The 23,997-nt window shown below is 44.5% G+C and overlaps 1 protein-coding gene across 1 annotated transcript in view; it reads right to left on the bottom strand.

Annotated features, from left to right (window-relative positions):
* Positions 1 to 23,997, bottom strand: part of L3MBTL2 (L3MBTL histone methyl-lysine binding protein 2) — an 837,765-nt gene that overhangs the window by 465,252 nt on the left and 348,516 nt on the right. Inside the window, exon 7 of the mRNA XM_040406869.1 lies at positions 9,820 to 9,954. Within this exon, the coding sequence (XP_040262803.1) occupies positions 9,820 to 9,954 (135 nt within the window). The remainder of the gene's footprint in view (positions 1 to 9,819; positions 9,955 to 23,997) is intronic.

Genomic DNA, 23,997 nt, shown 5'->3' with positions numbered 1-23,997 from the left:
GGCCGGACCGGAATCCTCTAGCCACCACTTTGCGGGGCACCGTTCTCTATATAGGTGCGGGTCCCAATGGTGGGACCCGCACCTATAAGACAATGGGGGCATATCCTAGCGATATGCCCCCGTTGTCTATGATGAGAAAACCCCTTTAACCCCTTAACATCCCAGGACGAGAATGATAGTCATAAATCGCCAGCACTTAGCGCTAAAGGACGAGCGTTCTCGTCCTGCAGTTGTTCCTCCCCCCCGCGTGCGGTCCCCCGATCAGCAGCAGAGATCCGGCGGTTACTGACCGCCGGATCCCTGCTGCATCCACCAGCATCGGCGACACTAACAGCGACACTAGCATTGGCGACACTAACAGTTCAATACAGCACAATACAGATGTATCGTGCTGCATTGAAACATGGATCAGACCCTGTCCTGTTGAAGTCCCAGAGTGGGACAAATAATAAAGTGAAAAAAAAAGTTTATAAAATTACAGTTTTACAAAAAAAAAAAAGTTTACAAGTAAAAAAAAAAAAAAAGCGTTGTTTTCCAAAAATAAAGTAAAAAAAGTAAAAAAAAAATAAATAAATAGGGAAAAGACAAAGACATATTAGGTATCGTCGCGTCCTTATCGACCAGCTCTATAAACATATCACATGACCTAACCCCTCAGATGAACACCGTAAAAAATAAAAAATAAAAACTGTGCTAAATAAACCATTTTTTTGTCACCTTACATCACAAAAAGTACTACAGCAAGCGATCAAAAAGGCGTACGCCCAATCTAACCGTCACCTCATCCTGCAAAAATTGAGCCCCTACCTGAGACAATCGCCCAAAAAATAAAAAAACTATGGCTCAGAATATGGGTACACTAAAATATATATTTTTTTGTTTTAAAAAAGCTGTTATTGTGTAAAACTTACATAAATAAATAAAAAGTATACATATTAGGTATCGCCGCGTCCGTATCGACCGGCTCTATAAAAATATCACATGACCTAACCCCTCAGATGAACACCGTAAAAAAAAACTAAAAAAAAAACTGTGCTATATAAACCATTTTTTGTCACCTTACATCACAAAAAGTGTAATAGCAAGCGATCAAAAGGTCATATGCACCCCAAAATAGTGGCAATCAAACCGTCATCTCATCCCGCAAAAAATGAGACCCTACCTAAGATAATCGCCCAAAAACTGAAAAAACTATGTCTCTCAGAATATGGAGACACTAAAACATGATTTTTTTTTGTTTCAAAAATTAAATCATTGTGTAAAACTTACATAAATAAAAAAAAAGTATACATATTAGGTATAGCCGCGTCCGTGACAACCTGCTCTATAAAAATACCACATGATCTAACCTGTCAGATGAATTTTGTAAATAACCCCCAAAAAAAACGGTGCCAAAACAGCTATTTCTTGTTACCTTGCCTCACAAAAAGTGTAATATAGAGCAACCAAAAATCATATGTACCCTAAACTAGTACCAACAAAACTTCCACCCTATCCCGTATTTTCTAAAATGGGGTCACTTTTTTGGAGTTTCTACTCTAGGGGTGCATCAGGGGGGCTTCAAATGGGACATGGTGTCAAAACAAACAGTCCAGCAAAATCTGCCTTCCAAAAACCGTATGGCATTCCTTTCCTTCTGCGCCCTACCGTGTGCCCGTACAGCAGTTTCCGACCAGTGGCGCACCTACAAAGGGGGGGTCCAGCGGGTCTGGACCCCCCCTAGAACAACCAGCCAAAATTATTATTTTTTAATCCTTCAGGGCCGCACCGCCGATCACCACAGGCGGCGCGGCCCTGGATGTAATTGCGGCGGTGGTGGGGGAGGCCGGGGGGGCAGTAGGAGTACTAGGAGATGAGCGCTTCCATTGTGGAAGCGCTCATCTCTATATCTAATCCATCTGTATCGCCGTCCTTAGGACAGCGATACAGATGCCTGTGCTGTGGCAGGGGAGGGAGAGGTGTGTCCCTCCCCTGTTCTTCTGATAGGCCGCAGGCACTAATGCCTGCAGCCTATCAGAGGCAGGCTCAGGCGGCGCGATGACGTCATCATCACGCCGCCTGAGCCGGGCAGCACACAGCAGGGACACAGGCCGGAAGAGCCTGCATCGCATCGCTGCTGATGGAGGTAAGTATCAGTGTGTTTTTTTTTTTTTTTTTTAGTTTTTTTGGAGGGGGAGAGCTGGCACTATGGGGGCACTAAAGGGGAGAACGGCACTATGGGGCATCTGGTGGTACTTTTTTTGGGTGGCACTTCTTACTGGCACATTATGGGGGGGCACCATGGGGGAGAGGAGCACTATGGGGGTTCTAAAGGGGCTTTTTTTTTTTTTTTTTTTTTTACACATTATGGGGGGCACTATAGGGGAGAACGGCACTAGGGGGTATCTGGTGGCACTATAGGGGCATTATTTGGGGGGCACCATGGGGGAGAGGAGCACTATGGGGGCTCTAAAGGGGCTTTTTTTTTTTACACATTATGGGGGGCACTATAGGGGAGAACGGCACTATGGGGCATCTGGTGGCACTATAGGGGCACTATGGGGAAGTGGGGGTTCTAAAGGGGCCTTTTTTTCTTATTGGCACATGGGAGCATTATGGCATCTGGTGGCACTAAGGGGGCATTTTTTACTGGCACATTATGGGAGGCACTATAGGGGAGGGCGGCACTATGGATGAGTGGAGCACTATTGGGGCATATGGTGGCACTTTGAAGGGGCATTTTTTACTGGCACATTATGGGGCAGCACCATGGGGGAGAGGAGCACTATGGGGGCATCTGGGGGGTCTAAAGGGGCTTTTTTTATTGACATATTATGGGGGCACTATAGGGGAGAATGGCACTATGGGGCATCTGGTGGCACTATAGGGGCATTATTTGGGGGCACTAAGGGGATGTGGGGCCTCTAAAGGGGCCTTTATTCTTATTGGCACATTATGGGGGCATTATGGCATCTGGTGGCACTAAGGGGGCATTTTTTTACTGGCACATTATGGTAGGCACTATAGGGGAGAGCGGCACTATGGGGGAGAGGAGCACTATTGGGGCATATGGTGGCACTTAGAAGGGGCATTTTTTACTGGCATATTATGGGGGACACTATGGGGAAGGGGGAGAGGAGCACTATGAGGGCATTTACTGGGGCACTATATAGGGGTATTTTATACTGGCATACATTATGGGGACATTAGCTCAACAGCGGGCACTAAGCGGGGGTATTTCATGTACTGTCATATTGTAGGGAGAATTATTAGTACTAGGAGGTATTATGCGGAGCTTTGCTAATACTGGGGGACTATGAGGAACATGATTACTAGTATGGGCACTATAGGGGCATTATTACTACTAAGTGTGCTCTGGCAGAGAATTATTTCTATTTTGGGGAGCCCTGTTACTTTGGGGGGCACCCTGCCACAGTATCAGCTTAGCACAATAATTTTTGGTGGACATTATCTTTATACTATTAGTGTCTGGGCGCAGTTATTTTTTTAGAGCACTGTGTGCCAATAATTGTTGAAGGGGGCACTATCTGTGTGGTAGTAGTATTTCCAGGGGGACTGTTTCTGCAGTATAGTATTGGGGGCACAGTATTGGGGGTGGCAGGAAGGGGTGTTCAGAAGATGTGAAGATGATGGAAATGTGGGAAACTAATGTCTGTCTGTTAATCTCTGCAGAGATGGGAGATGGCTGAAAAATCATCATGGCGGTCTGGTCTGAATGGAGAAGATGAGGAAAGAGAACGTCTACAACAAAGGTGACATCACTGGATGTAAGAGGTATGTGGTGCTATGTAGTAGAGGAGATGCTCCGGCTCCCCCCCCTGCCATTTGCAGAAGGAGGATTCAGAGCTGGGTGAGGACGGTCAAGGGGGGCAGCAGGCCACGAGCGGGTGGCAGATGGTGGGGGAAACCACAGGCCTTGAGCAGGATCTGTGGAGGGAAGAAAGCGGAGGAGCTTCCTGGCTGTAGCCGGCTGTCTATTGTATAATGTGAAGCAGGCAGTGCAGCCAGGACAGGCCTCCCCCTCTCTCCGTATGATGTGTAGAGACAGGCCGCAACTATAGAATGTCAGCTGTACAGTGTTTGTTGGGAGTGGCCAATTATATGTAAGAGGGGCTTTTAATAATGGGCGGCGCCACTTTGTTATTTTCCTACAGGGCTTTTAGAATCGCCAAGTAAAAGAATCAGCGCAACACACTACACCCCTTCCCTGCATTTTTAAATATAAAGGGGGCTTTGAAAAATTGAATTAGCACAGCGCACTACACATGCCACATTTTTTTGCCTTTCGGACCCCCCTAGACAAAATTCCTGGGTGCTCCCCTGTTTACGACCACATATGGGGTGTTTCTGTAAACTACAGAATCAGGGCCATAAATAGTGAGTTTTGTTTGGCTGTTAACCCTTGCTTTGTAACTGGAAAAAAAATATTAAAATGGAAAATCTGCTAAAAAAGTTAAATTTTTAAATTGTATCTCTATTTTCCATTAATTCTTGTGAAGTACCTAAAGGGTTAACGACGTTTGTAAAATCAGTTTTGAATACCTTGAGGGGTGTAGTTTCTTAGATGGGGTCACTTTTATGGAGTTTCTACTCTAGGGGTGCATCAGGGGGGCTTCAAATGGGACATGGTGTAAATAAACCAGTCCAGCAAAATCTGCCTTCCAAAAACCATACAGCGCACCTTTCCCTCTACGTCCTACTGTGTGCCAGTACAGTAGTTTACGGCAAACTTCAGAATGGAGGCAATAAATATAGCATTTTGTTTGGCTGTTAACCCTTGCTTTGTTACTGGAAAAAATGGATTAAAATGGAAAATTTGCCCAAAAATCTAAATTCTGAAATTTTATCACCATTTGCCAATTGTATCTCTATTTTCCATTAATTCTTGTGGAACACCTAAAGGGTTAACGACGTTTGTAAAATCAGTTTTGAATACCTTGAGAGGTGTAGTTTCTAAAATGGGGTCATTTTTGGGTGGTTTCTATTATGTAAGCTTCACAAAGTGACTTCAGACCTGAACTGGTCCTTAAAAAGTTGGTTTTTGAAAATTTCTGAGAAATTTCAAGATTTACTTCTAAACTTCTAAGCCTTGTAACGTCCCCCAAAAATAAAATGTCATTCCCAAAATGATCCAAACATGAAGTAGACATATGGGAAATGTAAAGTAATAACTATTTTTGCAGGTATTAATATGTATTATAGAAGTAGAGGAATTGAAACTTGAAAATTTGCAAATTTTTAAAAAATTTTGCCTAATTTGGTATTTTTTTTATAAATAAATATTAAAATTTTTTTACTCCATTTTACCAGTGTCGTGAAGTACAATATGTGATGAAAAAACAATCCCGGTCCTTAAGGGGTTAAGGCTCTCAGAATATAGTAATACATAAACAAATTTTCCTAAAAGAATTAAGCATTTTTATTGTGCAAAAGTAGTAAAACAGATTAACAAATACACTCTCCTCAACATACAAATTGCAACAACAAGGAGGAAAAGTGATTTCTTATAGAAATCACAGGACCGTTAGACATATCAGTGATATAACAATGGTAAAAAAAAATTTAAACAAAATATTCTGTATAGAGTATGAGCGCCACATGCAGAAATACACGGTTATTAAAGGGGTTATTCGGGTTCAGAGCTCCGATGCTCTCCTTTGCCCTGAATCGTGCAGGGCAAACACATTTTTTGGAAATCCGGTGACATACTGGGCTCTCCATGGGGATTATTATTAACCTACAAAAAGGCAGCTCTGTCAACTTGGACAGCTATGATTACCACTTGTACCACATCCAGAATAGACAAAAAACCAAACAAGTGGAATTAATATATCAAAAATTTCATTTATTATAAAATATATAAAGTATGGAGAACAACAGGATGGTATACAGTGTACGGAGAAGCACAGGGCCAGTCACACCAGAACACCACCACTAAAACTGTGCAATATAAGGCACAGATAGGTACGACCAAAAGATCAAAACGTAAGGCTCAGGGATAACCAGAATGGTGTAACATGTAAAGGTCGACCTTTACATATTACACCATTCTGGTTATCCCTGAGCCTTACGTTTTGATCTTTTGGTCGTACCTATCTGTGCCTTATATTGCACAGTTTTAGTGGTGGTGTTCTGGTGTGACTGGCCCTGTGCTTCTCCGTACACTGTATACCATCCTGTTGTTCTCCATGGGGATTGCTAGGTGGAGGCTTACAGCTAGCAGTGAGCCCAGTGATGTCACCAGCACTAATAGGCCGGCTTTAGTGCTGCCCTAGCCTGTAAAACGGCTAGGGCAGCGCTAAAGCCCGCCCATCAGAGCTGGTGATGTCACCGGGAACACTGTTAGGCGGAAGCCTCTGTCTACAAGTGTAATAATATAAACAAAAAAGCGAAGGGCAAGGGAGAGCATCGGAGCATGAAATGCTCCGATGCTCATATTAGGGGGGCCGGAGGAGTGAACATGGGGATATGTCCGGGTTCTGCTCTGAACCCGGACAACCCCTTTAATGCATGTTTGAGTAAAGCTCTGCTATGCTCAATATGCTCACTAGTGTACAGAAATAATCAAGATTGCAATTGTCAACCAATGACATCCCAGATGTACCTGATGGGAGACAAGTCCAGAAATGCTGCAGGCCATGGTAGCAAGCTTAGGCCATGCAGACTGCTCACAATAGCAAGAGCAACATGCGACCTGGCATTATCCTGTTGAAAACCGGCTCCTGGGACACATTCTAGGCCGTACCACCGGTTCCAAAACCAATTCAATGTTAGTGTATTTGAAGTGAAGACTAGAGGAGTCTGACTATCGTACATTCGCTTAAGGTCTCTTCATGATGTTGCCCAAGTTGTCTCCAGACCGATCTCTGGCTATGATTGCATCGGAGAAGGTGGGCCTCATTGCTGAAGAGGATAGACCTCCATTCGAGCCTCCATTGAAGTCTTTCTGTGCACCATGATAACCTTTGAGAACGATTGCATGAGGCCAATAGAACACCTGTAGCTGTAGCAAACACTGTTTGCCACCCTAGGCTTGGGATGCCTAGGATGGCAAATTCCACTTGCAGTACATCCAATTTCACTTGCAGTACAGGATGGATCACTACGCGCCATTCTTTTAGTCAGACGATCCGTCCGTGCAGAGATTCGCCTATGTGCACCTCTTGCTGTAATTCCAGTTCATCACTGTTCTCCCAACCACCAGGACATGCAATGTTGAGTAGTGCTGACGTCTCAGCCTAGGCATATAGGGAGATATTTATCAAACTGGTGTAAAGTAGAACTGCCTTAGTTGGCCAAAGCAACCAACCAGATTCCGCCTTTCATTTTTCAAAGGAGCTGTGAAAAATGAAAGGTGGAATCTCATTGTTTGCTATGGCCAACTAAGCCAGTTCTACTTTACATCAGTTTGACAAATCTCCCCCATAGTGATCTGCCGAAGTGATAAACCAAGGTCTCAGTTCAAGGATTCTTTCCCTCTCAGTTTGCAACAAGCGTCGATAACTGGCACGTCTACGAACAGAGGGCATCGCACAATCATCCCACAGGACTTGATCCAATTTTTGAGGTTTCATGTGGCTAACAACTTTGCTTTCAGTCTGCATTTATGCCCTCCCCACAAGCCACATACTGAAGATGCTTGAAAATTTGATCATCTGCAGATAAGTGACACCTTCTGCTCCCTCGATTTGCATAACCTTACGGCTTGTCCTTCTTGGCGTTGCAATTTTAATGTTGATGAAATTTACCATAATCACCATAATCACATGGTAAACTGGAACCAACTGACCTACATTATGTGAAAACCTAGGTGAAGTGGTTCCAACATACCAAGGTTTTAATTGTGATAAAAGTAATCTTTTTAATCTATGCGAGTATAATAAATACACACTTTAATCCTGTGAAAGCAGTCTAAAAAGGGTGAATATCATGAGAAGAATATCTCCTCATGCGGGTGTTGCTAGGGAGGCTCGTCTCCAACTGTCATTGGCTGCTCTCCCCGACACTGGATGTTTTCATACATGTACAGAGAAAAGCAGCACCGCTGCGGGGACCAGGAGCGGCGCAGGGAGCGGGGAGCCAGGTAAGTATATTCCCTCTGAGGGGCACGGCTGTTTATAATATTGGATAACCCCTTTAAGTATGTGCACCAGCCTTGATTATATACTTGACCAAAAATAGAAGCAGTGGGGAATGTCTTCACCTGATGTATGAGATCTGTATGAAGACCACTTTACTGGTATCAAGTGGGCAGCTCATGGATATAGGAGACCGCTGGGGAGCTGACTAGAGAAGGAAATACCTATTCACCGGACACAGAGTGTGAATGGTAGTCTTTTTACTGTGAATGTGCACATTCAAACTGTTGTTTGGTAGAGGATATATATAATTTTAAAATAGTTTTTAAAGGCTATGAACACTTTTGGGGGCATTTTTGTTATTATGGCATTGTACTCATTTTGAGCTAAAAATAATCTTTTTCAATTGGTCTTCATTAAAAATATGGAGCCCTTTTTTCTGTACATAGCTGAGATGCTCTAGTACAGGGATCAGCAACCTTTGGCACTCCAGCTGCTGTTGAAAATTTGCATATGTATCAAATATTTTTTTTTACACAATAAAAGCACAGAGAGCTATGGGGACTGGGTATTGCGGATGTGCTAGCGGCCATCTAGCAACCCATTTCCTCAGCTCTATACACAAAATCCTGGTGACAGGTTCCCTTTAAAACTTATCTCATACCCATAATATGAGATAAGTGTCTGGTTGTCAGCAGTCCAACTCCTGGAGCCTATGCCAATCACTTGAAAAGGGGCCCGTGTTCCGTCGCTTGAATGGAGCACCAAACTCTCTTCAACTCTACTGGGCTTCCCAACATAGCCAAGCACATCTATTTGGCTATCTCGGTCAGTCCCATAGACGTGAACAAAGCGTCAACACACTTATGTGTCTGCTGCTCCATTCAAACTGTTAAACACAAGGCTCTTGTTCTTGTGATTATTGGATGGACCCCTGACGATCACACTCTTATCCACTATCCTATGAATAGGGGATAAGTTGTTGCAATGGTTCAAAGCTTTCATTTTTTGGAGGTGCAAAGTTCTATCTTTCACAATGTTCACCATATGTTCACTAATATGTTAGATTGTTAGAATGCAGCAATGCCATACATGTCAGTGCACCTTTTACGCATTTGCAATCTAAAACCACTTTCTATGGAATTTTTTTCCAGTGTGAACACGGTTACTATTAACCATGACAACCAAGGTGTTAAATAGCGGGAATATCAGATTTATAAATTAGCCACCACCGGGCTTCCCTAATGATCACACAGGCACAGCTTCTCTATGTTTGTGTGATCACCATGATTTATTTATTTTATGCACTTGTATAGCGCTACTATATTCCGCAGCGCTTTACAGACATTAGCATCAAGCTGTCCCCAATGGGGCTCACAATCTAAGAATGTCTTTGGAGTGTGGGAGGAAACCGGAGTACCCGGAGGAAACCCACGCAAGCACGGGGAGAACATACAAACTCCATGCAGATGTTGTCCTTGGTCGGTTTGGAACTTAGAACCCCAGCATGTGGCATCTTTGTGTGTATATTATGAGGTAACCATCTGTCACACCAGTAAGTGAATACATCTAAGGTACTTTTTAGTAGTTAATGATTGTATATAATTAGTTAGATTATAATCAAATATCCACATGAGAGGTTCCCTTTAACACTGAGCCACCGTGCTATTCTGTGGGAAAAACATCCTGAAAAAGTATAATGTTCTAATAAAATATAGACATGGAAAAAATAATTTCTTACTCTGGGGAGGCACCAAGATTTTCCTATTGATAGCACACCATCCTATGGGATGAATGTCCATAGTTCCTAGATTGCACCAGTAGTTATGCGAGGAATCATCTTCAAAACCTTCATATTGCAGCAAAGCCTTATAACCTGTTTGGATATGAAAAAACACAAAGTTTTGTATTAGTTTTTTTGTTATTAACCAGGATTTATATAGATTTGAACTGTAAAAAAAAGTTTATGCAAAAGAAAATGTACAAATAACATAGAACCAAACCTAGAGATTACCTCGAACTATCCTTTGTTTATAAAGGACCAGCAGAAGGACTTGGCTTTGCACGGGTATATTTCATCTATTTTATTTAATGCTTGTGTGTGTCGTTAAAAAATATAGACATTATCCACCATAACAGTGACCTCTACAGCTCTCCGCCCCTTTAACAGTAAACTCCACAGTCCCCCACCCCTTAACACTGACTCCCCCCCAGATGCCCAGTCACTTTAAGATGGTACCTCAACAGCAACCGATCCTCTTAACTTTGAACTTCACAGTGCCCGCCCCCTTAATAGTGACCTCCACAGTACCCTACTACCTTAACAGTGACTTCCACAGCAGTTGCTCCTGCCCCCTTAACAGTGACCTTCAGTGTCCGCCCCTTTAACAGAGACCTCCACAGCGCCTTTCCCCTTTAACAGTAACATCCACAGTGCCCGCCTCTTTAACAGTGACCTCCACAGCGCTAGCCCCTTTGACAGTAGAAACATAGAATGTGTCGGCAGATAAGAACCATTTGGCCCATCTAGTCTGCCCAAAGACCTCCACGGTGCACGCCCCTTTAACAGTAACCTACACAGTGACCGCCCCTTTAACAATGACCTCCACAGTGACCGCCCCTTTAACAATGACCTCCACAGTGCCAGCCCCTTTAACAGTGACCTCCACAGTGCCTGCCCTTTAACAGTGACCTCAACAGTGCTGGCCCCTTTAACAGTGACCTACACAGTGCCCGTCCCTTTAAAAGTGACTTCCACAGCTCCCGCTCCTTTAAACCCTTAGGGACCAGGCTCATTTTCACCTTAAGTACCAGGCCATTTTTTGCAAATCTGACCAGTGTCACTTTATATGATGATAACTTTAAAACGCTTTAACTTATGTAGGCCATTCTGAGATTATTTTTTCGTCACATATTGTACTTCATGACACTGGTAAAATGGAGTAAAAAATAAATCATTTTTATTTATAAAAAAAATACCAAATTTACCAAAAATTTGGAAACTTTTGCAAATTTCCAAGTTTCAGTTTCTCTACTTCTAGAATACATAGTAATACCTACAAAAATAGTTATTACTTTACATTCCCCATATGTCTACTTCATGTTTGGATCATTTTGGGAATGACATTTTATTTTTTAGTGATGTTATAAGGCTTAGAAGTTTAGAAGAAAATCATGAAATATTTCAGAAATTTTAAAAAACCCACTTTTTAAGGACCAGTTCAGGTCTGAAGTCACTTTGTGAGGCTTACAAAATAGAAACCACCCCTAGAATGACCCCATTCTAGAAACTACACCCCTTGGTCACATGTGGGGTATTTATACTGCCCTGGCATTTTAGGGGCCCTAAAGCGTGAGAAGAAGTCTGGAATATAAATGTCTAAAAAAATTTACGCATTTGGATTCCGTGAGGGGTATGGTGAGTTCATGTGAGATTTTATTTTTTGTCACAAGTTAGTGGAATATGAGACTTTGTAAGAAAAAACAAAAAAAATAAAAAATCTATTTCCACTAAATTGTGGCAAAAAAATGTCTGAATGGAGCCTTACAGGGGGGTGATCAGGGAGTCTATATGGGGTGATCACCACCCTGTCATTGATCACCCCCCTGTAAGGCTCCATTCAGACGTCCGTATGTGTTTTGCGGATCCGCGGTGTCCGTGTTTTGCGGATCTGCATAACACATACGGACGTCTGAATGGAGCCTTACAGGGGGGTGATCAATCACAGGGGGATGATCAGGGAGACTATATGGGGTGATCACCCCCCCTGTAAGGCTCCATTCGGACGTCCGCATGTGTTTCGTGGATCCGTAAAACACATACGGACGTCTGAATGGAGCCTTACAGGGGGGTGATCAATGACAGGGGGGTGATCAGGGAGTCTATATGGGGTGATCACCCCCCTGTCATTGATCACCCCCCTGTAAGGCTCCATTCAGACGTCCGTATGTGTTTTGTGGATCCGTAAAACACATACGGACGTCTGAATGGAGCCTTACAGGGGGGTGATCAATGACAAAGGGGTGATCAGGGAGTCTATATGGGGTGATCACCCCCCTGTCATTGATCACCCCCCTGTCATTGATCACCCCCCAGGGGTTAATAAGTGACGGGGGGGTGTAGTGTAGTGTGGTGCTTGGTGCTACTTATTACAGAGCTGCCTGTGTCCTCTGGTGGTCGATCCAAGCAAAAGGGACCAGGTAGCAGGTATATTAGACGCTGTTATCAAAACAGCGTCTAATATACTTGTTAGGGGTTAAAAAAATCGCATCTACAGCCTGCCAGGCTGTAGATCCACTCGCTTACCTGCAGTTCCTGTGAACGTGCGCACGCTCACAGGAAATCTTGCGTCTCGCGAGATGACGCCTATATGCGTGACTCTGCCTGAGTGAGCCGCCTCCGAAACGCGATCCTGCGTTAGGCGGTCCAGAGGCGGTTAACATTGATCTCCACAGTGCCCGCCATTTTAACAGTGCCTGCCCCTTTAAAAGTGACTTCCACAGTGCCCACACCTTTAACAAAGACCTCCACAGAGCCCGCCCCTTTAAAAGTGACTTTCACAGTGACCGCCCCTTTAACAGTAAGTTTCACAGTGACCGCCCCTTTAACAGTGACTTTTACAGTGACTGCCCCTTTAACAGTGGTCGCCCCTTTAACAGTGACTTTCACATTGGCCGCCCCTTTAACTGGGACTTTCACAGTGACCTCCCCTTTAACAGTGACCGCCCCTTTAACAGTGACTTTCACAGTGAACGCCCCTTTAACGACTTAAGGACCACAGGTTTAAACCCCCCTAGTGACCAGGCCCTTTTTTACAAATCGGCACTCAACAACTTTAACGGTTTATTGCTCGGTCATGCAACTTGGCACCCAAATGAATTTTACCTCCTTTTCTTCTCACTAATAGAGCTTTCATTTGGTGGTATTTCATTGCTGCTAACATTTTTAAATGTTTTGATATTAATCGAAATTGACCGAAATTTTTGCAAAAAAAATGACATTTTTCACTTTCTGTTGTAAAATTTTTCAAATAAAACTACATTTCTATATAAATTTCTCTAAATTTATTGTTCTACATGTCTTTGATAAAAGAAAATGCAAGGAGTGTATATTTATTGGTTTGCACAAAAGTTATAGTGTTTACAAACTATGGTACAAAAATGTGAATTTCCGCATTTTGAAGCAGCTCTGACTTTCTGAGCACCTGTTATGATTCTTGAGGTGCTAGAATGCCAGGATAGTATAAATACCCCACAAGGGACCCCATTTTGGAAAGAAGACACCCCAAGGTATTCCGTGAGGGGCATGGCGAGTTCCTAGAATTTTAATTTTTTTGGCACAAGTTAGCGGAAAATGATGTATTTTAAAAAAAAATTTGTCTTACAAAGTCTTCACGCAGGTAGTCAGGACATCCGACCGGCTCCAGTTTTGAGTCTTTTCCCTCATAGACCCTAAAACGATATGTATAGCCTGTGACCCTTTCACAGAGCTTATACAGTTTGACCCCATACCGGGCGCGGTTACTGGGGATGTACTGTTTTATGCCAAGGCGCCCGGTAAAATGTACTAGGGACTCGTCTATGCAGATGTTTTGATTAGGGGTATACGCATCTGCAAATCTGGATGACAAATGGTCTATGAGGGGCCGAATTTTGTGGAGCCGGTCATAAGCAGGGTGGCCTCTTGGATGACAGGTGTTATTGTCAGCGAAATGCATAAAGCACATGATGACCTCAAAACGTGCCCTGGACATTGCAGCAGAGAACATGGGCATGTAATGTATTGGGTCTTTAGACCAATATGACCGCAATCACATTTTTTTTTGTTAGACCCATGCTGAGGATAAGGCCCAAAAATTTTTTTAACTCGGAAACTGTGACTGGTTTCCACCGGTAAGGCTGGGCATAGAAGCTTTCTGGATTGGCGGTAATAAACTGTGTGGCGTAGCGGTTGGTTTCTGCCACAACTAGGTCATATAGATCCGCGGTGAAGAACAGCTCAAAAAACTGAAGGGCCGATCCTAAATGAGCCGTCTCCACACGAACTCCAGACTGGGCGGTGAAAGGGGGCAATACGGGTGCGGCGGAAGCAGGGGAGTGCCAATTAGGATTTGCCAGCACCTCTGGGAGACTAAGAGTTCTACGGGCCTGTGAACGCGGTGGCTGCGACGGGGGAGTTATTGCATGTGCCACCGTACCAGCTTGAACTGCCCTTCTGGTGCTCGCCACTTCACCAGGGAATACGGCAGTGCTGGTAGAAGGTCCAGGATGTGCTGCGCTGCTGGTGTATGCCGCACCATAAACAAGATCAGCGCTAGCACCACTCTGCTGCAAATGAGGCTCATCATTCGGGGTATGCAGAACCCTGACATGGGATCGGGTACGCCTGACCGTAGCAGGGACCTCAATCTCGTCATCTTCGCTAGCGGTTAGAGTGCCACTGCTGTCTACAGGTTCATATTCTGAACCACTGGATTCAGCGGGTGAGGCGTCCCCATCGCTTTCATCCATCAAGGCCAGAATCCTGTAGGCCTCTTCAGCGGAATACCCCTTGTTTGACATTTTGGGTTCACTAAATTTAGGGGGTATTCCTCTGAGACTACCCAGGAAAAAGAGCAAACCTGCCTAGTAAAAAGGAGTGCTTGCGAAGTAAAGCTGCGATCGCTAATAAAGATCCAAAAAGCTCAAAAGTGATCTTTATAGCGGCATAGTGATTTTACAGTGTTTTTGCAGTGATCAGAAAAAAAAAATTCTGTCACTGCGGTGGGGCGGACTGAATGCAAATGTGCGCACAAGATCAGGCCTGATTGGGCGAACACTGCGTTTTTTGTAGAGCCTAAGGTGACCCTAATGTACTTGTACAGTCTTGATCACTTACAGATACTATATAGTACTAGTGCTAATCAGCGACTAATCAGTGACTGCGGTGCGGTGGGCTGGGCGCTAACTACCTAACAAGTAGCTAACTACCTGGCGGTGATGAGGGACCCTTACAGGGTGGTGATCAATGACAGGGGGGTGATCAGGGAGTCTTATATGGGTGATCAGGTGCTAAATAAGGGGTAAATAAATGACAGGGTAATGTGTAATGTGTAGTGTGGTGATTTGGTGCTACTTACAGAGCTGCCTGTGTCCTCTGGTGTTCGATCCAAGCAAAAGGGACCACCAGAGGAGCAGGTAGCAGGTATATCAGACGCTATTTTAAAATAGCATCTGACATACCTCTTTGATTGGTCATTTAAAAAAATCCACAGCCTGCCAGCCAATGATCGCGGTCGGCAGGCTACAGATGAATTTGTGAACTGCGCGATCCTGTGAACGCGCGCTCACAGGAAAATCTCGGCTCACGCGGGATGACGCCGATCAGCGTTAGTGTGACCTGGCAGCGCCGCAATCACGCCTTTCGGCGTTAGCGAGACGGGAGGTGGTTAACAGGGACTTTCACAGTGACCGCCCATTTAACAGTGACTTTCACATTGACCGCCCCTTTAACAGTGATTTTCACAGTGACCGCCCCTTTAACAGTAACTTTCATAGTGACCGCCCCTTTCACAGTGACTTTTGCATTGACCTCCCTTTAAAAAGCGACTGCGCCTTTAACAGTGACTTTTACAGTGGCACCCTTTTTAACAGAGACTTTTACAGTGACCGCCCCTTTAACAGTGACTTTCACAGTGACCGCCTCTTTCACAGTGACCGCCCTTTTAACAGTGACTTTTACAGAGACAGCCCCTTTAACAGTGACTTTTACAGTGGCACCCTTTTTAACAGTGACTTTCACAGTGACCGCCTCTTTCACATTGACCGCCCTTTTAACAGTGACTCTTACAGAGACCGCCCCTTTAACAGTGATTTTCACTGTGACCGCCCCTTTAACAGTAACTTTCATAGTGACCGCCCCTTTCACAGTGACTTTTGCATTGACCATCCTTTAAATAGCGTCTGACCCTTTAACTGTGACTTTCACAAAGAATGCCCCTTTAACAGTGACTTTTACAGTGGCAGCCTTTTTAACAGTGACTTTCACATTTGCCGCCCCTTTAACAGTGAATTTCACAGTGACTGCCCCTTTAACAGTGACTTTCACAGTGACCGCCCCTTTAACAGTGACTTTCACAGTGACCACCCCTTTAACAGCGAATTTCACAGCGACTGCCCATTTAACAGTGGCCGCCCCTTTAACAGTGACTTTCACATTTGCCGCCCCTTTAACAGTGACTTTCACATTGGCCACCCCTTTAACCACCTCAGCCCCCATAGCTTAAACACCCTTAATGACCAGGCCACTTTTTATACTTCTGACCTACAGTACTTTCACCGTTTATTGCTCGGTCATGCAACTTACCACCCAAATGAATTTTACCTCCTTTTCTTCTCACTAATAGAGCTTTCATTTGGTGGTATTTCATTGCTGCTGACATTTTAACTTTTTTTGTTATTAATCGAAATGTAACGATTTTTTTGCAAAAAAATGACATTTTTCACTTTCAGTTGTAAAATTTTGCAAAAAAAACGACATCCATATATAAATTTTTCTCTAAATTTATTGTTCTACATGTCTTTGATTAAAAAAAAATGTTTGGGTAAAAAAAAAATGGTTTGGGTAAAAGTTATAGCGTTTACAAACTATGGTACAAAAATGTGAATTTCCGCTTTTTGAAGCAGCTCTGACTTTCTGAGCACCTGTCATGTTTCCTGAGGTTCTACAATGGCCAGACAGTACAAACACACCACAAATGACCCCATTTTGGAAAGAAGACACCCCAAGGTATTCGCTGATGGGCATAGTGAGTCCATGGAAGTTTTAATTTTTTGTCACAAGTCAGTGGAATATGAGACTTTGTAAGAAAAAAATAATAAAAAAATCATCATTTTCCGCTAACTTGTGACAAAAAATAAAAAATTCTAGGAACTCGCCATGCCCCTCACGGAATACCTTGGGGTGTCTTCTTTCCAAAATGGGGTCACTTGTGGGGTAGTTATACTGCCCTGGCATTCTAGGGGCCCTAATGTGTGGTAAGTAGGTAAATGACCTGTGAAATCCTATAGGTGCTCTTTGGAATGTGGGCCCCTTTGCCCACCTAGGCTGCAAAAAAGTGTCACACATGTGGTATCTCCGTACTCAGGAGAAGTTGGGCAATGTGTTTTGGGGTGTTATTTTACATATACCCATGCTGGGTGAGAGAAATATCTTGGCAAAAGCCAAACTTTTCCCATTTTTTTATACAAAGTTGGCATTTGACCAAGATATTTATCTCACCCAGCATGGGTATATGTAAAATGACACCCCAAAACACATTGCCCAACTTCTCCTGAGTACGGAGATACCACATGGTGTCTTCTTTCCAAAATGGGGTCAATTGTGGGGTGTTTGTACTGCCCTGGCATTTGAGGGTCTCCGCAATCATTAGGAGTTTCTGCTATTCTCCTTATATTGAGCATACAGGTAATGAGTTTTTTTTTTTCCGTTCAGCCTCTGGGCTGAAAGAAAAAATGAACGGCACAGATTTCTTCATTCGCATCGATTAATGTGGATGAAAAAATCTCTGCCAAAAAAAAAAAAGAATGGGAAAGGCATCTGCCAGGACATAGGAGCTCCGCCCAACATCCATACCCACTTAGCCCGTATGCCCTGGCAAACCAGATTTCTCCATTCACATCAATCGATGTGAATGAATAAATCATTGCCGGGATTTTATTATTTTTTTTATATACAAAGTGTTTGCCAAAGCATATGAACACCGCCGCCTCCTCAGCTCATATGCCTCAGCAAACGTATCTTTTACTGCAGAGGAGAAATCTCGTCTTGCAGTGCCGCATACACCGACTTTTGTGTAATCTGACAGCAGCGCAATGCTTCTGTCAGAATGCCAATCAGTGCTGCAGCCATTCGATCGGTTGGTCCACCTGGAAGGTAAAAAAAAAAAAAAAAAGAAAAAACCAGGCCGCAACGCAATAAATTTATTAACTTTATAATAAAATTTGAACGGAACATATAAACTTTAACTTTTTCAACTGAACGTTTTTACTTACCGGTAATTTATTTTTATTTTTTTTACCTTTATAGAACAAACCTCTCCTTCCCCATGGGACAATGTGCAAAGCGCAAATCGCCCAAAGATGTGGCGAAGTACATTATGCACTTTATCCCAGGTGAAAGGAGAGGTTTGCAGCAGCTGTGAGAGAAAGGGCCCTAATAGCCCTGTGTGCCTGTCCTGTGAGATGCAATCCCTATGCTAAGTGTACCTGTGTGTGGTACTTCCGGAAACACTCCCATAAGCATAGGGCAGGGTGGTCAGGGCAGTCAGGACAGAAATAGCGGGTGTCACGCCTTATTCCACTCCTGCTACAGACACAACATTTTTTTCGGGGTGACGGTTGGGTTGAGGTTCCAGGAACGACACTGGGGAAATGTCGCTCGTGTAGACGGCTCACTACACTGGTGGTTGGGGCCACGGAACCTCCTGGATACAAAAGGTTCTCGATGATCTCTTCCTGAAATTTGAGGAAGGACCGTGTTCTCCCAGCCTTACTGTAGAGAACAAAACTATTATAGGCAGCCAATTGAATTAAATATACAGACACCTTCTTATACCAGCGTCTGGTGCGTCGGGAAACTAAATAGGGAGCCAACATCTGGTCATTGAAGTCCACCCCTCCCATGAGCGCATTATAGTCGTGGACACAGAGGGGCTTTTCAATGACACGGGTTGCCCTTTCAATTTGGATTGTCGTGTCTGCGTGAATGGAGGAGAGCATGTAAACGTCACGCTTGTCTCTCCATTTCACCGCAAGCAGTTCTTCGTTACACAAGGCAGCCCTCTCCCCCCTTGCAAGACGGGTGGTAACGAGCTGTTGGGGGAAGCCCACGCGACTAGGTCGCACGGTGCCACAGCAGCCAATCTGTTCTAGGAACAAATGCCTGAAGAGGGGCACACTTGTGTAAAAATTGTCCACATAAAGATGGTACCCCTTGCCAAATAAGGGTGACACCAAGTCCCAGACTGTCTTCCCACTGCTCCCCAGGTAGTCAGGGCAACCGACCGGCTCCAGGGTCTGATCTTTTCCCTCATAGATCCGAAATTTGTGGGTATAGCCTGTGGCCCTTTCACAGAGCTTATACAATTTGACCCCATACCGGGCACGCTTGCTTGGGATGTATTGTTTGAAGCCAAGGCGCCCGGTAAAATGTATTAGGGACTCGTCTATGCAGATGTTTTGCTCGGGGGTATACAAATCTGCAAATTTCTGGTTGAAGTGGTCTATGAGGGGCCGAATTTTGTGGAGCCGGTCAAAAGCTGGGTGGCCTCTGGGACGAGAGGTGCGGTTGTCGCTAAAGTGCAGGAAACGCAGGATGGTCTCAAAACGTGTCCTGGACATAGCAGCAGAGAACATGGGCATGTGATGAATCGGGTTAGTGGACCAATATGACCGCAATTCATGCTTTTTTGTCAGGCCCATGTTGAGGAGAAGGCCCAGAAAAATTTTAATTTCGGAAACTTGGACTGGTTTCCACCGGAAAGGCTGGGCATAAAAGCTTCCCGGGTTGACGGATATAAATTGAGTGGCATACCGATTTGTTTCTGCCACGACTAAGTCCAAGAGCTCCGCAGTCAAGAACAGCTCAAAAAATCCCAGGGCCGAACCGATCTGAGCTGTCTCAACCCGAACTCCAGACTGGGCGGTGAAAGGGGGAACTAATGGTGCGGCTGAAGTTGGTGACTGCCAATCAGGGTTTGCCAGCACCTCAGGGACTCTAGGGGCTCTACGGGCCTGTCTTTGCGGTGGCTGCAACGGGGTAACTATTGCACGTGCCACCGTACCAGCTTCAAATGCCCTTCTGGTGCTCGCCACTTCACCATGTTGTACGGCAGTGCTGGTGATAGGTCCAGGATGGGTTGCGCTGCTGGTGTATGCCTCACCACGTAATAAAACAGCGCCAGCCCCACTCTGCTGCTCTTGAAACGGATCCTGCACAACCTGTGGTCTAGCGACACGGGGCCTGGTACGCCTGGTGCTATCAGGGACCTCAACCTCCTCGTCCGAACTTTGGGTCAGACTGCCACTGCTTTCTACAGATTCATATTCTGACCCGCTAGATTCGTCAGATGAGGGTTCCCATTTCTCATCCGACTGGGTCAGAATCCTGTAGGCCTCTTCAGAAGAATACCCCCTGTTTGACATTTGGACTACTAAATTTCGGGGTATTCCCTGAGAGTACCCAAGAAAAAAAGCAAGCCTGTCTTACAAATAGGAGGCTAGATAAGTACCGGAGGCCGCTGCGGTTGATAAAAAATATCAAAACTGATTTTTTTTATCGCCGCAGTGCTTGTAAAGTGATTGTGCAGTGATCAAAAATAAATATTTTTTTTTGTCACTGCGGTGGGGCGGGGGCGGGTGAACGCACGTGTGGGCGACCGATCAGGCCTGATCGGGCAAACACTGCGTTTTGGGTGGAGGGCGAGCTAATGTGACACTAATACAATTATAGATCTGACTGTGATCAGTTTTGATCACTTACAGATACTATAAAAGTACAAATGCTGATTAGCGATACGCTAATCAGCGAATAAGTGACTGCGGTGCGGTGGGCTGGGCGCTAACTGACGCTAAGTACCTAACCAAGGGACCTAAACTATCCTAAAACTGTAAGTCAATACCAGTGAAAAAAAAAAGTGACAGTTTCCCTTTCACTAGGTGATTGACAAGGGGCAATCAAGGGGTTAATTTGGATGATGGGGTGATGGAGGGTGATCTGGGGCTAAGTGTAGTGTTTGGTGGGTACTCACAGTTTTGTCTGCTCCTCTGCTGGAACCAACCGACAAAAAGGACCAGCAGAGGAGCAGACAAGCCATTTAACACCTTATATTTATAAATATAAGGTGTTAGATGGCTTCTGCTTAGATTTAAAATCAGCAACCTGCCAGCAACGATCATTGGCTGGCAGGTTGCCGATGAAATACTCCTCTAACTTTTGCCGGCCCGCGATGCGCATGCGCGGGCCGGCTGTGACCGAAATCTTGCGTCTCGCGAGAGGGCGCGTATATGCGTCCAGGAGGAATCAATCAACCACCTCCAGGACGCGTCGCTGCGTTCGGCGGTCCGGAGGTGGTTAACAGTGAATTTCACAGTGATCGCCCCTTTAACACTGACTTTCACAGTGACTGCCTCTTTAACACTGACTTTCACAGAGACCGCCCCTTTAATAGCGACTTTCACAGTGATTTCCCCTTTAACAGCGACTTTCACAGTGACCGCCCCTTTAACAGTAACCACCCCTTTAACAGCGACATTCATTCATAGTGACCGCCTCTTTCACAGTGACCGCCTTTTTAACAGTGAGTTTTACAGTTCCCGCCCTTTTAACAGTGACTTTCACAGTGACCGCCCCTTTAACAGTGACTTTCACATTGGCCGCCCCTTTAACAGGGACTTTCACTGTGACCTCCCCTTTAACAGTGACCACCCCTTTAACAGTGACTTTCACAGAGACAGCCACTTTAACAGTGATTTTCAGTGACCGCCCCTTTAACATTTACTTTCATAGTGACCACCCCTTTAACAGTGACTTTCACAAAGAACGTCCTTTAACAGTGACATTTACAGTGACAGCCCCTTTAACAGCGACTTTCACAGTGACTGCCCATTTAACAGTGGCCGCCCTATTAACAGTGACTTTCACATTGGCCACCCCTTTAACAGTGACTTTCATAGTGACCGCCCATTTAACACTGACTTTCACAGTGACCGCCCCTTTAATAGCGACTTTCACAGTGACCACCCCTTTAACAGTGGCCGCCCCTTTAACAGTGACAGATTATTTAACAGTGACTTTCATAGTGACCGCCTCTTTCACATTGACCACCCTTTTAACAGTGACTTTTACAGTTCCCGCCCCTAACAGTGACCGCCCCTTTAACAGTGACTTTTATAGTGACCGCCTCTTTCACAGTGACCGCCCCTTTAACAGTGACTTTCACAGAGACCGCCCCTTTAACAGTGATTTTCACTGTGACCGCCCCTTTAACAGTGACCGCCCCTTTAACAGTGACTTTCAGTGACCGCCCCTTTCACAGTGACTTTTGCATTGATCACCCTTTAAACAGCGACTGCCCCTTTAACATTTACTTTGACCGTGACCACAACTTTAACAGTGACTTTCACAAAGAACGCCCCTTTAGCAGTGACTTTTACAATGACCACCCTTTAACAGCGACTTTCACAGTGACTGCCCCTTTAACAGTGGCCGCCCCTTTAACAGTGACTTTCACATTGGCCGCCCCTTTAACAGTGACTTTCACAGTGACCGCCTTTTTAACACTGACTTTCACGGTGACCGCCCCTTTACTAGCGTTTCTTTTTATTGGACCGCGCTGCCTCAGAAGTCACAGGAAATCCACATTCGAAGCCAGTCAAATAATCACGGACATAGGGAAGCAAACAGGCCAATCAAAGCCTTTCCTCCTCTCCCTTCCAAGCTTCTATGGAACACCAAAAATTGCAGCAAATAGTGAAGCACCGTCATGCAAATTGGAGTAAAAATGGTTTTATTATACTCACAATGTACAAGTATATAAGAGCAATATACAATGGATCAATCACCCGACCCGGGTTTCGCTCAGTCGAGCTTCGTTAGGGGTATTCATCCCACCCATTCCAGGGCGGTCTTATAACGGGTAAGGTTGGTTCGCACCCGCCTACCCACTCACACATGATCCAATTAACCACCTCAGCTCCCCTAGCTTAAACACCCTTAATGACCAGACAACTTTTTACACTTCTGCACTACACTACTTTCACCGTTTATTGCTCGGTCATGCAACTTACCACCCAAATGAATTTCACCTCCTTTTCTTCTCACTAATAGAGCTTTCATTTGGTGGTATTTCATTGCTGCTGACATTTTAACTTTTTTTGTTATTAATCGAAATTTACCGAAATTTTTCCAAAAAAATGTCATTTTTCACTTTCAGTTGTAATTTTTTTTTTAAAAAACGACATCTATATATAAATTTTTCTCTAAATTTATTGTTCTACATGTCTTTGATTAAAAAAAAATGTTTGGGTAAAAAAAAAAAATGGTTTGGGTAAAAGTTATAGCGTTTATAAACTATGGTACAAAAATGTGAATTTCTGCTTTTTGAAGCAGCTCTGACTTTCTGAGCACCTGTCATGTTTCCTGAGGTTCTACAATGCCCAGACAGTAGAAAACACCCACAAATAACCCCATTTTGGAAAGTAGACACCCTAAGGTATTCGCTAATGGTCATAGTGAGTTCATAGAACTTTTTATTTTTTGTCACAAGTTAGCGGAAAATGATTTTTTTTTTTCTTACAAAGTCTCATATTTCACTAACTTAAAGGGTTTCTGTCACCCCGCAAAACTCATTTTTTTTTTTTTTGGATAGTTAGATTCCTCATAGTGCGATATAGGAGAATATAATGCTCTTACTTACTTTCATGCGGCCGATTCTTTATAAAACGAACTTTTATAATATGTAAATGAGGGCTCTACCAGCAAGTAGGGCGTCTACTTGCTGGTAGCTGCTGCAGAAATCCGCCCCCTCGCCGTGTTGATTGACAGGGCCAGCCGTGATCTCCTCCTCCGGCCAGCCCTGTCAGTAATTCAAAAATCGCGCGCCTCGCGTCATTCGGCGCAGGCGCTCTGAGATGAGGAGGCTCGTATCCTCAGCACTCCCTCAGTGCGCCTGCGCCGATGACATCACCGAAAGAGAAGACGTCATCAGCGCAGGCGCACTGAGGGAGTGCTGAGGATACGAGCCTCCTCATCTCAGGAGGAGATCATGGCTGGCCCTGTCAATCAACACGGCGAGGGGGGCGGATTTCTGCAGCAGCTACCAGCAAGTAGACGCCCTACTTGCTGGTAGAGCCCTCATTTACATATTATAAAAGTTTGTTT

Source organism: Bufo bufo, chromosome 9 (assembly GCF_905171765.1).
Source record: "Bufo bufo chromosome 9, aBufBuf1.1, whole genome shotgun sequence".
Classification (NCBI taxonomy): domain Eukaryota; kingdom Metazoa; phylum Chordata; class Amphibia; order Anura; family Bufonidae; genus Bufo; species Bufo bufo.
Note: the sequence above shows the minus strand (reverse complement) of the source record. Positions and strands in the feature narration are given on the sequence as shown.